Here is a 17,932-nt window from a genome sequence, read left to right as displayed (position 1 = left end):
TCTTCATACGCAAATCTATCTCTTCCCTTGCCCCTTCATCATCCTCACCCGACCCTAGACTGCGCAATCTGTATCTCCCTCCTTTCTTCAGCACCTCATGTGCCAAGCATTCAAAAACTAGAGCTGCCGCCCCATATAACCCAGAATCAGAGCCTGAGAAGACCAGCTCTACAAGCCTATCCCAGTCTGTTTTGACAAGTCCCGCAAAGATCTTCTCCGCGGCCTTCTGCGAGCATGCTCGAGCGCTGACAGTCTTGTAGTCTGAGCTTGGGACCAGGTGAATCAGTCTCGATGGCGATCCCAGGTCTTGGTTCACTGCTGCTTGCATCTTTTCCTGTAGCGACGACAGTGAGGTTATCGTCTGTATCTCCTGCTCAAGTGTCTCTATTGGCCTCACTATGACATTCCTCGGTACGTTCCCCCAATCCTCGACGATATTCTTTGCTTCTTCTTCGTTCACGCGACCCCCTTGCATCTTGATGAAGATTGACATCTCCTCATCAGTCCATGTTGGCAGAAAGTATCGCCCCGCTCCATTGTTCAGAATGTCCTTGAACCTTCCAAGCTTGGGTGAAGACAGTATGATTGTCTTCGCCAAACGTGCTAACACGTAGCTCCCCAGGCCTTTGTACAGGTCACAGATGTACCACCCCCGGAATTTCATGAGAAAGTTTACAGCGACGGCCACATCTCCAAACTGACTCCATTCTGCCCCATCAAAGTACCAGTGCTCGTTTCCTACCTGATAGACTACTTCCTCATCAGAGCCGAGAAGCTGAAGAAGAAAGAAGTAGGCGAAGCATGACTTCCCTATCCCTGGACTCCCTGTGAGGACGACCTGCCCAGTCTCCGGCGTCTCCGTGTCCAAGCGGAAGTACTCTGCAATTACCTGCTTCATCTCCAAGTAGCAATCTCGAAGGAACAGCTGATTTCCGAAAATCGCTTTCCCTCCCAAGAAGGTCGAGAAGCTCACAATCTCTTGAGCAGAGTAAGTCCTGCCTGCCCTCGCAGCCTGGCAAAGCTCGTTCAAGAAGGACAGGAACGGATCGCCTATCAGCCCCGTCAGTGCCTCCAGTCGTCAAACGTGGGTACAGCTAGCATCACCTTGAGGTTTTGACAGGAAGTCTTCAAGCATCTTTGAACCTTGAGTCCTCTTCTTCTCGATCAGGAGTAGATCGCGAAGCTGCTTCTCTTTCTCTCGAAGCTGCTCCTCTTTCTTGCGCCAGTATTGCCGCTCATCCTTGTCAATGTTTGGATCGAGTGCACGTTTCTCTGCCTCTGTGATCTGTCGGTTGACCTGATCTATCTCCTCCTCCACCCTAGCAATCTGCGCGCCTATAGAGATCATCTCCTCACGATAGTCTCCTTCTTGCTGCATCATGGACATCTTCATCCTCCCGGGCACTCCCTTTCTCCTACGCTCTGCACACTCCAGCGCGTTGAGACTAGAAGCGCGACGTATGCATGTACCGGCTTCATGGCCTTTGCGTATGTAGCTCGAGACAGCAGTCCTCCTCGGCCGGATGCATACATCGAGTGCGCAGGGGCAGAAGGCATGGATGGCAGGAAGGAGCATAAGGGCGGTGAGAGGCAGAGAGGGACCGCCGGTTCCTACCATGGCGGGAGGTTCGCGATTCATGATTGGGTAAGAGGACTGTAGTAACTCTGTTTGTGTACCCCTAGTACCCCGTAGTTTCGGTAGCCCCACCACCCCCTCGAGTCCCCGAAGCTCCTGCGGCTCCAGAAGGCTGAGTAGTTGAGTAATAATCCCTAGCTACCGTAGGCTGTGTACGGGAAAGAGCGACATTGTTTGAAAATGTTGACAGTATTATATAGGGCCGTTTCCCGCCGGCTCCCAGATTCCAGATTTTTGACTCAATTCAAAGTGATTTGAAATTCACACCGAAATATTCACCGGTGCTTTCAATACATACTTACAGGGGGTGGGGTCCACTTGCTGTTCATATTTGATGCTCCCAGCGTACCCTCCCTACCTTCTAACAATTTTTCTCGATTGAGCTAATAGTATATTTCCATATAGTGCCTGCCCATTCGAAAAGCAAAATCTGGGAAAGTCAACCGCATCGTTTCATTCTCAAATTAAAATGACTAAAACATTTGGAGGAAAAAAAAAGAAATTGACTTATATTTGTATGAAAAAATCTGAAATCTGGAATCTGGGAGCCGGCGGGAAATAGCTTGTCAGGGTCAAGCTTCTCGACTCTCCTGATTGTCCTCGTACTCCAGCCGGTCATGGACTCACAGATCCCGGCCTTTTTCGACCAGTTCCTGTTGAGAGTTGACCAGACTCTCAATAGACTTTTCGACCAGTTCCTGTTGAGAGTTGACCAAAGAACAAACAGTTGGAGCAAGATCAATCATGCTGTCAACCCGGGGTCTCTGGTCCACAAAGACGAAGACTTGATTGACGCCTCAATCTCCGGTTTGACGAAAGTCACCTGCCAGAACAGCTGACACTTGGCCCATGGAGGCATCAATCTGTTTGTTGAGACTACTGATCGGAGCTATATTGTTTGCTCAGCCTATGCCAAGCAGTTGAGGTGGCTCGTTGCACAGGTGCTGGAAGGTTCATGGAGAGGACAGCAGCCGCTGTGATAGGGGTTACCCGGACGAAGAGCGACGGTGTGATGCAGGCCCACGAGGGCAAGACAAGTCTATCCATGCCAGAGTATAAAGCACTCCTCAACATCTTGAAGGAGATGAGACCTGTCAGAGGAAGTTGAGAGTCCGGCAGCTCCTTTGATTTTCTCTTGGGCATGCTGTTCTGTCATGTGGAACCAGGTATGCAGAAGCGAGAGTCTAGCCTCGGACATTTCACATGATAATGATGATGATGATGATGATGATGATGACGATGATGATGACGATGATGATGATGATGATGATGATGATGATGATGATGATGATGATGATGATGATGATGATGATGATGTTGTTGTTGTTCTTGTTGAAGAAGATGATAATGATGATCATAATGATCATCATGATGATGAGGAGGAGGAGGAGGAAGAAGAAGAAGATGGAAATGACGATGTTGGTAGTAATTAGCCCGATGATGATGATGATGATGATGATGACGGAGGTAATCGAGGTAATGAAGGAGAACACGAAGAAGAAGAAGAAGAAGATGGAGATGATGGCGATGCAAGTGATGATTGATGTATCTTGGTCGTGTTTTCGCGGCGGAGCGCCAAGTTCGCTCTGCGTCGCTGTTCAATATGGATGGACGGTCTTGTGAGAGTGTGCATGTACTGGGCATGATCCATTCCCTTGGTCCGCGTTAGTCTCGAGGAGTTGTATCGAATGTGATCTAGATCATTGTGTTGTCCGTCGAACGATGCAATCTCTGTCCCAACACGAAGCTTCATACAGATACATATATTGGTTACCCGAGCTACAGTGCTCGTCACCGTGACTGCCGCCATGGATCTCACCCATGACCTCATGAGCTGTCAATCGTCTGTAGCCGCTAGAGCTACTACAAGCCTTCCACTCTTTCAGCCCACAGCAACGTCACGGATTCCAGTTCCTTATGGTGTCGCCTCATCGCCTCCCTCCAGTTGCTCTTCCCTCTCAGACCGTGCCTTGTCTACGAGCTGGATGCTGATCTCCGCTCCCTTTAGCCATGCCACGTCTTCCTTGGACAAGAAGATCGCGTGCTGAGTAACGTTTTCCATCTGCTGCTTCTCCATCTCACTTGCTGTCTTGTCGTGGGTGAGAACCTGAGCTCGTCTCCAACGTGCCTTCCCCTCAAGCTCTGAGGGTAGAACAAACACAAGGCACACCCTCTCAAACTTGTTCTTGGCTCGTAGAGCTGTCAACATCCTACACAGGGGTCCAAGCTTGGTCGGGTGTTTTCCTGCTATCGTCATCTGGAACATGTAGAGGACCTCCTGATCTGACAATAAAAGCGCATCCACGCCGGCCACGCAAGGGAAGTTCGATGCCTTGGGCTTGCAATATGTGTTCTCCATGATCTTCCACTCGTTGAGTCCTGTTGTTGAGAACTCAAAGTATGCCTGCGACTTCTTCATACGCAAATCTATCTCTTCCCTTGCCCCTTCATCATCCTCACCCGACCCTAGACTGCGCAATCTGTATCTCCCTCCTTTCTTCAGCACCTCATGTGCCAAGCATTCAAAAACTAGAGCTGCCGCCCCATATAACCCAGAATCAGAGCCTGAGAAGACCAGCTCTACAAGCCTATCCCAGTCTGTTTTGACAAGTCCCGCAAAGATCTTCTCCGCGGCCTTCTGCGAGCATGCTCGAGCGCTGACAGTCTTGTAGTCTGAGCTTGGGACCAGGTGAATCAGTCTCGATGGCGATCCCAGGTCTTGGTTCACTGCTGCTTGCATCTTTTCCTGTAGCGACGACAGTGAGGTTATCGTCTGTATCTCCTGCTCAAGTGTCTCTATTGGCCTCACTATGACATTCCTCGGTACGTTCCCCCAATCCTCGACGATATTCTTTGCTTCTTCTTCGTTCACGCGACCCCCTTGCATCTTGATGAAGATTGACATCTCCTCATCAGTCCATGTTGGCAGAAAGTATCGCCCCGCTCCATTGTTCAGAATGTCCTTGAACCTTCCAAGCTTGGGTGAAGACAGTATGATTGTCTTCGCCAAACGTGCTAACACGTAGCTCCCCAGGCCTTTGTACAGGTCACAGATGTACCACCCCCGGAATTTCATGAGAAAGTTTACAGCGACGGCCACATCTCCAAACTGACTCCATTCTGCCCCATCAAAGTACCAGTGCTCGTTTCCTACCTGATAGACTACTTCCTCATCAGAGCCGAGAAGCTGAAGAAGAAAGAAGTAGGCGAAGCATGACTTCCCTATCCCTGGACTCCCTGTGAGGACGACCTGCCCATTCTCCGGCGTCTCCGTGTCCAAGCGGAAGTACTCTGCAATTACCTGCTTCATCTCCAAGTAGCAATCTCGAAGGAACAGCTGATTTCCGAAAATCGCTTTCCCTCCCAAGAAGGTCGAGAAGCTCACAATCTCTTGAGCAGAGTAAGTCCTGCCTGCCCTCGCAGCCTGGCAAAGCTCGTTCAAGAAGGACAGGAACGGATCGCCTATCAGCCCCGTCAGTGCCTCCAGTCGTCAATCGTGTGCACGGCTAGCATCACCTTGAGGTTTTGACAGGAAGTCTTCAAGCATCTTTGAACCTTGAGTCCTCTTCTTCTCGATCAGGAGTAGATCGCGAAGCTGCTTCTCTTTCTTTCGGAGCTGCTCCTCTTTCTTTCGAAGCTGCTTCTCTTTCCTTCGAAGCCGATCCTCTTTCTTGCGCCAGTATTGCCGCTCATCCTTGTCAATGTTTGGATCGAGTGCACGTTTCTCTGCCTCTGTGATCTGTCGGTTGACCTGATCTATCTCCTCCTCCACCCTAGCAATCTGCGCGCCTATAGAGATCATCTCCTCACGATAGTCTCCTTCTTGCTGCATCATGGACATCTTCGTCCTCCCGGGCACTCCCTTTCTCCTACGCTCTGCACACTCCAGCGCGTTGAGACTAGAAGCGCGACGTATGCATGTACCGGCTTCATGGCCTTTCAAGTTTGCGCATGTAGCTCGAGACAGCAGTCCTCCTCGGCCGGATGCATACATCGAGTGCGCAGGGGCAGAAGGCATGGATGGCAGGAAGGAGCATAAGGGCGGTGAGAGGCAGAGAGGGACCGCCGGTTCCTACCATGGCGGGAGGTGCGCGATTGGGTAAGAGGACTGTAGTAACTCTGATTGTGTACCCCTAGTACCCCGTAGTTTCGGTAGCCCCACCACCCCCTCGAGTCCCCGAAGCTCCTGCGAAGCTCCAGAAGGCTGAATAGTTGAGTAATCCCTAGCTACTGTGCGCGGGAAAGGGCGACAAACAAATGTCCGAGCGAGAAGCACCGTGTGGGTTCCCAGGTGAAGGCCTGCGACAGTCAGCCATCGAACTGCCCGTGAGACTTGTTGATGGTGAACGCCAAGGACAGAAGAAAGGGGACTGAATTGCATCTGTGGCAACATGTCATGACAGTTGCCTCCGCCATGTTGCGATAGCTGAAGTCGGGTTCCATTACACAATTTGGGAGTTGGTTAGCATGATGGGAGCAGCGACCTTGAGCGAGAGCTCATGGGGAGGGAACCCACCCGGGCTGAGAGCGTCGGAGAAATTCCACACTGGGGAACTGGACTACTTCTTCCTGATCTATGTCCGTGTATCAATTGAATGATACGTTCTAGGCGGAGTGGGAAGTCGTTGAAGGATTGCCAGGTTCACCTTAGCTGCGGCATTGTTGCTCGGGCACTGAAAGGATTCCTTGCCGTGACAACGATGCCAAGCTCTGCACATTGTGTAGGAGATCAGGGAGGACGTTTTCGAGCAGTTCTGTTTCCTGTTGAGAGTCGACCAAAGAGCAAACAGTTGGAGCAAGATGAATCATGCTGTCAACCCGGGGTCGGGAGTTGATCCTCACCAACCATCAGTAACCTGATCGCAAGCTCTTGCGCGTATACTTCCCCACTCAACGCAGCACGCTTGTCTGTTCTGAGACTGAGGGGTTGAGCTCTGGTCCACAAGGACGAAGCCTTGGTGGACGCCTCAATCTCCGGTTTGACGAAAGTCACCTCCCAGAACAGCAAACACTCCGCCCATACAGATGTCAAGGTGGCATCTCTAGTGTCTTGTCATCTGTTTTATACAGCTTCCAAGGCTTTCTTTTCTGCCATACTGACCTGGTCCCATACAATCATAGGACACTGAGCAACGAACCTTTTCATTGCAGAGTCCTTTGAGATGTTGCAACACGGCGGGTCTCAGCCTGTCCGATAAATGTCCAGTTGAAGTTTAAAAGCGGAAAGCGCTGGTCGTCCGCCGTGAAGAAGGGTTGCTGCAATGCTGTAAGATGCTACAGCTACTGCATTCTTTCCACTAAGCCTTGCTCTCGTGAGGATCATATTTAGAAGAAACGTTTTCCCTGTTCCACCCGGTGCATCAATGAAAAGTACTCTTCCTTCGTTTACTTCCAAGAACGCGTTGATGTCATCACAGAGGTGATAAATAGGTTTGTACAGGTGTTCAAGCTCGTTTACTTCAAGCAATCAAGTCTCCCAGAACCTCACGCCAGAACCCTTCACTTCGTTCTCCTTGATCTGCCTCTCGGATTCTTCGACCGGTCACGGATCCAATTCCTAGTCCCACAGCTTGAATGGTGTCCTGAGATACAGTCATAGGCTTAGCATGACAAGGTCTTCCATTCCCTTCCAACGCTCTCTGTCAAGGTTCTCCTAAAACGAGGCTGTCGGGCCGTGTTCTCCTCCCATGGCCTCCAGTAGAACTTCCGGAATAAATCTGATAGTAATGTGTTCCCTAATCAGACCCCTTGTCATCAAATTTTCAACAAGATTGCCGCAAACCTAACATTCCTGCGTCTGTAAAGATATTTCAACGCACTTTTATACCCCTGGACTGTGGACACTCTGCTTGATACTATCACAGTGTTGGCTACTGCCTCTGGCTGACGCTCGTGACCTGCCACGTCTGAGGTATCTGCATTCTCTTCTTCTACGCCGTCTGCGCTTACTGCCGATCTCCGGGAAGAACTCGATCATACCCATAATTCGATAAGCATACATCTCTCGAGTGCGTCGGCTTACATTGTTGGATTCCAGATCAAGTAATGCTTGGGTGTTGGGATCATCTGAAGCCGAAATCCTAGAAGCCTCAGGGTCGTCAAAGATTCTCAGAAGCGCACTCTTTCCCTTCACCCTCTTTCTACTGAACAAGGTGCATGCTTCCACATTCTCATTGCGATCCGAGCCAACTAGTTCCCATGCTCATACAAGATGAAAGCATATCCCGCACTATTCTGCATACCTTCAGAATAGCGTTTGCATCCTTTTGCATCAACCAAACTGCACCGACAACACACGTGTTGGGCTGTGCCACAGCTGGAGGGTTCGTAGAACTGGATGGTGAGAGCTGATCGACTCGTACACGATCATGACTATCACCTGTCGAACGAACTTAAGGGCACAGATGCTGAAAGATATTCATGGAGAGGACAGCAACAACTGTGATAGGGACGACGTAGGAGGACCATGAAGAAGACAGCAGGAACCTAGGAATCAGATCGCTGCAGGACGGCATGTGGCAGGACATGACAGGGTGCAATCACATTTATTTCCCGGGCGGCCGGGCAGCGTAATCTAGCCTGTTAAAATAATAGTTAAAAATTATACCATTCACACTTGCTGGAAGAGCAACATGTACCAATAGCTCCCCTTTTTCTGTACTGGGCCAAGTCCAGAGACCATACAAATACTCAAGTGAGTAAAGAAATTAGTAGTGCATGTCTCGAACATTCCTCTTTTAAATATTATTAAATGTCATTTGTACCACAATTATGTTGTAAGTCTATAAATACTTGTAATCCATTACTCCTCAAGTGGACCCCACCCAGTCCATGGCCTTCTCGGCAGGCTACACTACCCCTTCAACACCCCTCCGACTACCGGTACATCTGACATGCAAATATCGCATTGTACCACCCCCTCCCCCCTACCCCACGTTCCTTGTTCAGATCACCCCCATCGTGCAGCTTCAATTGGACCCTCCAAGGCCCATTTATACCCCACCCCATGCTAGCAACGTGAATCAACCCCACCTGCATCCCTTCCGCCCGTACAGCGCCCACTGCCTTTTGTGTGATTGCGTCCGCGTCCTTTGCTGCTTCCCTGCACCCTCTAGAGCCACATACAACATAATCCGAAGGAACTGCGCATAGGCTCGGTAGTCTGCTTCTGCCCCTTCAGAAATAATCGTCAGCAACAAGACTTTCGTCAGTTCGTAGCCCAGTTACTGGTTTGGCCTCTCTTACCTGGCTCACTTGAAAATCATTTCCGTCCCACCTCAGAATCTTAAACTTTGGTACTGCCAAACCGCAATTCTGCTTGCTCTGACAACAACATAAACTTGCAGCAGAGTTTTGTGACTCTGCAGCACAGCCCCCATCGAGAAATTTTCTCCGTGAAACCCAGACGGCAGTTAACGTGGACACGACAGACATTTCCTGTTACATTCATCCTGATTGCTTTCTACTTCTTCATCTTATCACTTGCTAGCAATATCGCCCCCAACTTGGCTTCAACGGCGCTCAGAGAAAAAGTGATCAAGAGCCAAGATATTGTATCCGGAGTCAACCGACTGAGAGAGATAAACTCAGAGTCTCTTGAAAGAGGCTCTGACATGTCAGATGGCTCTCATCCAGAGAGCAAGGCTCCAATGGCCCTGACAGAAAGCCGTCATGAAGGTTCACCAAAAGCAAGATCGTCTTTCAGCAGGCCCGTGTTCTCCGAGGGAGATCCTCCCTTCCTGAAGGCGCGCCAAATCAATGTGGGCAGTGAGACTGAGTTCTATTTCTACGACCCAGCTTCTAAGCGAGAAGGTTGTACTGTGACCTATCATCACAGGTCTTGTTCTTACGGTTATTTTTTCTTTTTTCCTTTTGTAGAACCATTGAAAGTCTTTGCGTTCATTCCGGAGGGATGGTAGGCCGATAGAGAATCCTTTGACGCGTGATATTTACTGATCTACCAGGAATGAGGAGACACCAGTCCTCTTTGTCATGCACGGAGTGAATCGAGATGCTAAAGAGATGTTTCATAAGCTTGTGGATAAGAGGCTCCTCCCTCAGAAGCATCATTTCATTCTCCTTGTACCATACTTCAGCCAAGAGCAGTTCCCTACCAGGGCAGAGGTATTTGCTTCTATGTAGGTTTTTGTTTGCTGAAAGCCGTCTAGTACAACTGCGGTGGAGTTTTTGCGCAAGAGGATTTGAGCAAGCCGCGAGTACACTTTCGCTTTACGGATTCGTTCTCTTAAATTGATACCAGGACCGCAAATTTTGGAGTTTTACTGCGATTGAAAACTTTTTTCTTGCGCTCAAAGTTGAGCTGAAGCTTGCCGCTCCAGGTTTTGGAAGATCTGTTAGTAATTGCAAGGTTTTTCCTAAACTTGAATTCAGGTTATCACATTTTTGGTCACTCCGCTGGGGCCCAGTTTGTGCACAGGTTTTTCGCGATGCGTTTGAATCAAAGAATTAATTTTCTCCTCTTTTCTCTTCAAGGCTTGTCGCATTCTCGGCTTCGAAAAACAACAAGTCTCATATCATCAAGGCGGTAGCCGCAAATGCTGGTTTTTACTCAATGCCGTCTCTTGATGTGAGCTGCCCGCTGATGGCCATGCTTTGCTAACCGATTGGCTCAGATGAAATTTCCCTATGGTCTCGGTCGCTGTGGGCAACTGTTCACTGGTACAGAGTGTCTGCTTCTTGATTTCATCTGGATTGACATGTGTGATTGATGTAGAGGAGGACTTGAGAATTTTCTTGGAGGCGCCATTAGTGGTCAGGGCGTTCCTTTCCTCATTTCCTCCCCATCCCCCCCCCCCCCCCTTCTGAATCTTCGACTGTCATCGACCGACTATTTCTATTTTAGGTGCTTCTGGGAGAGGAAGATACAGATCCCAATCACAAGCACTTGCCCATCGGCAAGCTTGCAGCAAAGCAGGGCAAACACAGGTATCCTGAGAAGGATTGGCGAGGGATGGATGACAGATTCTCAAGGTTTGAGCGAGGACAGTCCTTCTTTGAAGCAGGACTGCAGGCTGCGGAAGTAAATGTAAAGCGAGTACGGCCTATTTCTGATTGCCTCGCAGCACTATGGAGTGTGTTTTGGATGGCAACTGCAGACAATCCCCGGCGTGGCACACGAAGGAGTGAAGTGAGATGCAAGCACTGTGGTTGAATTGCAGGCTGACAAACATGAACCATCAGGATGTGCGAGAGTGCTGTGAAAATTCTCTTCCCAAGAATCAACTTGCCGGGTTTGCGACTCTCTCGTGTGTAGTCAACCTTACATTACAGCAGGAGAAGATGCATGGAGTGGTTCGGATTATGATTCAGCTACACAACTTTCTGCTCGACAGAGACACAAGCAGTCGTTTTTAATGCGGGTGGCAAAGAAACGAGAGAGGGCCATCGGGAAGGAGAACTGCCATACTGAAGGTGCTGTGAAAGACATGAGCAAATTGTAAATAAACTACCCCAGACCAAACTTAATTCCGCTGTCTCCCAAACACTTATGTCAGATCATGGCGACTATCATTGCTTGAAAATAATTCTGTGATAATTAACAAAGAATGCAGAAGTTCTGTTTCAATCTTTTTTTTGATTTTTATTAATACGGGTCAACGAAATGTTTCTAGATTACATGCTTAGAACCACTCGCCGAAGTAGAGAGGGCGCTGCTCGTGGTGGAGGTACTCCATCTTCCACATCCAAAGCTGGGAGGTCTGCTGAACGGTCTGGAACATTGCTACAAGAGCGTCAGTTTCTTGTCACAATGAAATGAGTCTCAGAAAAGCAGCTAATCAGTATTAATACATGACCGAGCAACAAAGAATTCAACATCTGAAATAAGAAGATCCTCGATAGCTCAATACAAATAGAAAGATCTCACAGCAACACATATCGCACAACATCCCAACAAATCATGCGTGTCATGGTCTTACCTGTGATCCGGTTGAGAAGAGCGGGGAAGACAGGTGGGTTTTGTTGCGCGCGTTCTATTTCGGGACGATCCAAAAATAGCATATTCTATAACTAGTTTTAATCATTACGATTTGGTTTCAAAAATAATTTTATCAATACATGTCGCTATTCATTTCCAAATGATTGATATACATGTTTAAAATTAATATCCTCTTTGGTACCATCTTGATCCAATAAAAAAAAGTTATATACATCGGGGCCGGGATCTGTGAGTCCATGACCGGCTGGACTGTCCGGGTCTTATGCAGATTTTACCACTTTCTATAATTATACTTATATTCAGTATCAGTCATTATAATTTCCTATAATTCCAAAAGATGTTCTTGTGGACCAAAGGCTCACGTGACAGTTCACTACCCCAAGTTGTAGATGGACCCTTCTTTTTACTTGAAAAACAACCGGTACCTATTCCCTTTGCGTCCGGCCTCCCATACGCCTACCCCTGCTCTGCTCCCAATGACCCCCACCTACAGACTTCTACACCTCTCACTACCCCTTCTTGCACCTCAATCCCTGCCCTTTACCCCTACCCTAGAAATATCCATCAAGTACCCACTCCTAAGAGTATGTATTCAATCCCGCAGGGATCTACCCTGATGGGATCAGGTGACCCCACCTACCATTTTCACTACCCATGGAGACTATACCCCCTGTTTCTTCACACGAATGCATCACTGGACACGCTGGTACCCTACCCTGGGATCCGATTGACTACCCTGTTTACAAGATGAAAATCGTCTACCCCCACCCCCCTTTGTTGTTGAAATTAATCTATTCATAGTACCCATGCAGCTCAAATTTAGAATTAGGACCCCAGGTTTTCAATACACCCCTACCCAAATCAACCCCACCTTGCCATATTAGCACCCTCTACCCTACCTTCGCACGCGCCGACACCATGCCGGCCACCCGCGCCATCCTCTTGCTCCCGGCTCTCCATGCCGTGGCGGCCTTCTCCCCTCTCTCTCCCCCCTCTCTCTCCAAGATCCCGTCTGCTGTCAGCTCGATCCGCCCACTTTCTCTCAGGAATTCCCGCAAGGTACGAGCATGGCTACTTCCTCGACCGCCTCTACGAACCTTCATGGTCACATCCTTTCAACCAGCTAAAATGTAGCCCACAGGTTGGACCCTACATGTTCGACACCAAGGTCTTCCAGAAAGAGACGATCGAATTCTCCGTCAGTCCGGATCCCACCAAGGAGGATATCCTCAGGGTACAAGGAGTTGTGCTTGCTGACTCGTGCGCTGATCGGGGATGTGCAGGGAGGACGGGACAAGTTCCCCCTCGTGAAGAAGGCCTTCGAGGGAATCAAGAAGATCGGCGTCATTGGATGGGGCTCCCAGGCTCCGGCACAGGGACAGAACCTTGCCGATACTCTCAAGGAAATCGGATCCGACATCAAGGTCACTGTAGGCCTCAGGGCCAATTCTCCATCCTGGAAGGCCGCTCAGGCCGTTGGATTCAGCGAGGCTGATGGTGCTGACACTTGCTCTTGCTCTTGCTCTTGCTCTTGCTCTTGCTCTTGCTCTTGCTCTTGCTCTTGCTCTTGCTCTTGCTCTTGCTCTTGCTCGTTCATTCCGGTTGGCTATTGTAGAACACCCCTCATCGTGCTCCTTGTGCTCGGGCTAAGAAACTTTCCAGGAACCCTCGGCGAGCAATCCGCCGTGATCAAGGAGAGCGACCTCGTGATGCTCCTCATCTCCGATGCTGCTCAGGTGCGATAAGGGTGTCCACCCTTTCAGTGCCTTTCGATCCCTGACGTATCCCCTCTAGGCCAACGACTACAAGACCAAGATCGAGCCTCTCATCAAGCCTGGTGCCACCCTTGGACTCTCCCACGGATTCCTCCTTGGACACCTCGAGTCCATCGGTGAGACCTTCAGGAAGGACATCAACGTCGTCCTGGTTGCTCCCAAGGGTATGGGCCCTTCCGTCCGCAGGCTCTATGAGCAGGGCAAGACTGTCAACGGAGCTGGTATCAACTCCTCCTTTGGAGTGCACCAGGATGCTACTGGCCGCGCTACCGAGATCGCTCTTGGCTGGGCCATCGCCATTGGATCTCCCTTCGTGTTCGAGACTACCCTCAAGGAGGAGTACTGCTCTGACATCTATGGCGAGCGTGGAATCCTCCTCGGCGCCGTTCACGGTATCGTCGAGGTTCTCTTCAGGAGGTACATGTCCCAGGGCATGACCCCCGAGGATGCGTTCAAGAATTCCTGCGAATCCATCACTGGACCCATCACCAAGACCATCTCCAAGAAAGGCATCTTGAACGTGTACCAGATGTTCCAGGGAGAGGACAAGAAGCGCTTTGAGGAGGCTTACTCCGCGTCCTACACCCCAGCCAAGGATGTGCTTGCTGAGATCTACGATGAGGTCAAGTCCGGAAACGAGATCCGATCGGTCATCATGCACGGCGACCGCTTTGACAAGTGCGAGATGTGAATGACTGGTTTGCTATGTGTGCTCACTCCTGCTCCAGGTTCCCCATCGGCAAGATCGACGGCACCTTCACATGGAAGGTCGGCGAGAAGGTACAGCTACTAGAGAGGAAAGGCGGCCCTCGTCTCTAACGTCATGTGTCAGGTCCGCGCTGCCCGCAAGGAGGACCAGATCCCCTTGAACCCCACCACTGCCGGCATGTACATCGCCACCATGATGGCACAGATCGACGTGCTCCGTGAGAACGGTCACTCGTACACTGAGATCGTCAACGAGTCTGTGATCGAGGCCGTCGACTCCCTCTGCCCCTACATGCACGCCAAGGGTGTCGCCTTCATGGTTTGTTAAGCTGTGAAGTTTTGCGGGTCAGCTGACATTGTTGCAGGTTGACAACTGCTCCAGGACTGCTCGCCTCGGATCCCGCAAGTGGGCTCCCCGTTTTGACTACATGCTCGAGCAGCAGGCCTGCGCTGACCTCGATGCCAAGAAGGGTGTGAACCAGGCAATGATCGACAAGTTCGTCAAGAACCCCGTCCATCATGCTGTCAACGAGTGCTGCAAGCTCCGCCCCCCGTCGACATCTCCACCACCGGTGAGCTAGAGGAGGACTGGAAAGGCGGAGCTGATGTGTCTGCAGGTGCCTCGACCGCCCAGGATGACCTTTCCTTCACTTTCCGTGAGTCCGTCAAGAACTAAATCATCCACCGTTGATCTCAGTATAAGAGTTTTGTCTTAAATCAGTTCCTCTGCATCCTGTTTGTCCCTCTCCTCACGCTCGATCCTTGTAAATGTTGGTTTGGAACACAGCTTCATTCATGGCTTAAAATGGGCAGCTATGCTGCTACTGTTGGTCTGATCTTGTCCTTTCGACTTCCTCGTTCGAACTAGATGCTTGAGGTCCACTTCATCCTCCTAACGCATAACGTCATCGAGCTTGAAAGTCCCATCTCCCACCGACCTGCTTGTGTCGCGCACAGTGAACCATCCTCCCTCCTTGCGGGCTTCCTATTGCAATAGTGTTGTGGTGAGAAGGGATGCTCTGAAAGGTCTTGAGAGGGAGCAAGGGAAGGGAGAGGTCTGAATGAAGGGATGAATTGGAGGAGAAAGGAGAAAACCGAAGTAGCAGCCGCATGTTGATACAGGTACAAAGAAGGAAGGGATGCGATGTACCGAAGATAGGCTGCCTTGAGCACCCATGAACAACACATCGCTTGTGCTTCACATCCACATGGCAAGACAGAGCATGTTTCCGACCTCAATGGCGGATCAGCCCTGAGAATGGAAAGCAGGCAGAGACTTACAGAAGGAGGGAGAAGATTGTCCAACTTCAGCAAAGGAGGGCCACCTGGTTTCAAATGTTGGGGGAGCATCGCTTCTGGGTGAGGGTAGCACAGGGCACCTCTCGCATCCCTCATGCTCGCATCGCTTCCTCACGACGTCCACATGGCTTCTGGTTCCTCGTACGTTAGCATGTAAGCGATCAAGAGCTGGCACGAACTCGTTCTTGTGCTCCCAGCAGAACATCTTGACCTGGTATCATCATCATCAACATCATCATCGACATCGTCTTCATCATCATCAACATCGTCATCATCATCATCATCATCAACAACATTGTCAACATTGTCATCAACACGATCATCATCATCGCCATCAACATCGTCATCGTCGTCGTCGTCGTCGTCATCATCGTCATCGTCATCATCAGGAGCAGCAGCAGCAGCAGCAGCAGCATCAGAATCTGTATCACCACCATCATCCTCTAAACCACCGATTGTCATCTCCATCCAAACAAAGTTCACACGCATTATCTCATCGGTGCTCTCACTCTGTCGTATTGGTTGCCATAGAACGGCCAACGTGAGCAGCCCTGGCAGTCAGCATGACCCATCAAACAAGAATCTGCTTGCCCCCCTACCTCCGCGTACATACACCTCCTGTTCCGCAAGTCAATGTCTTCCGGTCGGCGATGTTCAGAGCAGAACACTGGCCCTCTCGCCTGCTTCGAGCCGAAGGACGGCTGCCTGCTACACCCTGCGAGCAGCCGTTGGCGAGGGGTTGCACGTCCTGTCAGTCTTGCCTGCTTCCTTGCAGCTGCTCCTCTTCTTCTTGGGGGGAACGCTGGTGCCTGAGTCTTCGGGCCGCCGGGAGTACCTTGGATATGGTCATGGCGCTGGCATGCGACCGCAGCCTTCTCTTCGCACTCCTCTCTCCCTCCCGCACCTGGAAACTCTCATCTCTCCCCAGTTTGCTGGCACTTGAGGGCTGGAGGACGTGAGTATGGAAGCGGAGGAGAGCACGTGGAACAAAGAGCAGATCCGCAAAAGGCAGAGCATTGCAGTCGATAAGTGCAAGCCGAGGATGACGGCCATGGTCATCCAGTCCTGTCGCTCCGGGCGCCATGCATGCTGGGTATGTCAGCGATCTTGCATCGATACCCAGCGGTCGGACATGGTGGTTGAGGCAGGAGCGACGGAGGTGATGATGACGATGATGTCAGGCTGGGGTGCAAGGCATGAGATCGTCAGAATTTCACCTAGATTTCCATTCCTCCTCTCCCCAAGTCCTCGACTTGCATACCTCCCACCTTTTTACTTCCTCTCTCTCTCCTCCGCCCGTCCTCCGCACCTTCTCCCTTCCTACCTTCTCCCTTCCTACCTTCCTCCCTCCTTCGTCTGTTCCTAACTCGACCTGACTTACTACCTATGGCCAGAGCCGGAAGAGGGGAGGGGAGGGGAGAGGAGGCTGGAGGGACGCAAAGGTTCTAACCCAGGTTTCAGACCAGTTCCTGTTCCAGACCTGTTCCAGACCTGTTCCAGACAGGCAGGAAGAAAGAGATGTGGGGATGCGGGGGGTTGCTGGGTGGGAAGAATGGAGAGGGAGAGCGGGAAGGAGAAGGGGAGCGGAAGGGGAGGGGGAGGGGGACGGGGACGGGGAGGAAGTAGTAAGGCATTGAGAGGGTAGAGGGAGGAAGGGTGGGGTGGGCATGTTTCAAGGTGGCGAGGGGAGGGAGGTGCTGTGGTGGAGGACGGGGGACTGGTGGGGGTAGGGGTTGAAGGTGTTGAAGATGCTGAGAGACGTTCAACCGTTCATGGTCTCGGAGTACAGTGAGAGTGAGTACAAGGGCAGGGAGAGTGGAGGAAGGTGAGGATAGAGGATGAGAATGTAGGGGAAAGAAGCATGGAGGGCTGCTGCTATCAGAGCACTGCTGCAGCGATGTGTTGACCTTGGTTGCCCCAGGCAGGCCCATGGAGTGTTGGAGCTACTGAGACGACGGCGACGACGGCGACGATGATGATGAGGAGGAGCTGATCAGAGGATGTGGGAGGATGTGGAGGTAGCGCTCAGTGCCTGCAGCTTCTGCCAGGACTCGTCGCCGACTGTATTTGTCATGCTAGAGTCAGGGCAACTTTGACGCTTTTCTCTGCAGATCAGATTGCTCATCGCTCCTTGTGGGCACACCCTCTGTGAACCGTGCTGTGGAAGTGCGTTCAGAGCGAACAAAGTGAACTCCTCCCTCATGCTTCTTCCGATCCTCCTTCGCCCCTGCTCTCCCTCTTGTTGACTGCTGTCTGCGAACCTGCTTGTACATCCCCTCCCTCTGTCCCTCTCTGACTTTGACGATGAACATGAAACGAGTGAGTGAGTTTGATACGATTGAAGACTTCTGGGTGAGAAGAAAAACGACAATGAGATGTCCCAGTTGAGAACTTACTACCGCAGGGAACGATCAACAACATTCCTCCACCAAGCAAACTTCCTGTTGGGTGTAACTACCATCTCTTCCGTGAACGTGATCATGCCTATGTGGGAAGATGCTCACAACGCCAAGGTAAGCAGAAGTAATGGAGTTGTCCATTCTGGAAACTATTGTC

General features: G+C 50.7%; 3 protein-coding genes across 3 annotated transcripts; 2 read left to right on the top strand and 1 right to left on the bottom strand.

Annotated features, from left to right (window-relative positions):
* Nucleotides 1-3,551: 3,551 nt before the first annotated feature.
* GUITHDRAFT_105614 (hypothetical protein) lies at nt 3,552-5,477 on the bottom strand (the record flags this gene model as incomplete). Its single annotated transcript, XM_005835389.1, has 2 exons — nt 3,552-5,098; nt 5,153-5,477. The coding sequence occupies 2 exons, from the start codon at nt 5,475-5,477 to the stop codon at nt 3,552-3,554; spliced, it is 1,872 nt and encodes a 623-aa protein (XP_005835446.1).
* A 3,772-nt stretch (nt 5,478-9,249) lies between these two features.
* Nucleotides 9,250-11,034, top strand: GUITHDRAFT_162373 (hypothetical protein; the record flags this gene model as incomplete). Its single annotated transcript, XM_005835388.1, has 13 exons — nt 9,250-9,448; nt 9,515-9,551; nt 9,601-9,760; nt 9,897-9,975; nt 10,028-10,073; nt 10,130-10,223; nt 10,270-10,315; nt 10,371-10,408; nt 10,500-10,582; nt 10,628-10,676; nt 10,720-10,784; nt 10,838-10,887; nt 10,931-11,034. Coding segments are annotated over 13 exons (1,050 nt in total), but the record flags the coding sequence as incomplete, so codon positions are not given.
* A 1,478-nt stretch (nt 11,035-12,512) lies between these two features.
* Nucleotides 12,513-14,807, top strand: GUITHDRAFT_159488 (ketolacid reductoisomerase; the record flags this gene model as incomplete). Its single annotated transcript, XM_005835584.1, has 9 exons — nt 12,513-12,653; nt 12,736-12,828; nt 12,878-13,091; nt 13,257-13,330; nt 13,389-14,047; nt 14,098-14,149; nt 14,202-14,396; nt 14,443-14,649; nt 14,695-14,807. 9 exons carry the CDS (start codon nt 12,513-12,515, stop codon nt 14,791-14,793), a joined length of 1,734 nt encoding a protein of 577 aa, XP_005835641.1. The 3' UTR covers nt 14,794-14,807.
* Between the last annotated feature and the right edge of the window lie 3,125 nt (nt 14,808-17,932).

The sequence above is a fragment of the Guillardia theta genome, assembly GCF_000315625.1.
Source record: "Guillardia theta CCMP2712 unplaced genomic scaffold GUITHscaffold_21, whole genome shotgun sequence".
Lineage (NCBI taxonomy): Eukaryota > Cryptophyceae > Pyrenomonadales > Geminigeraceae > Guillardia > Guillardia theta.
Note: the sequence above shows the minus strand (reverse complement) of the source record. Positions and strands in the feature narration are given on the sequence as shown.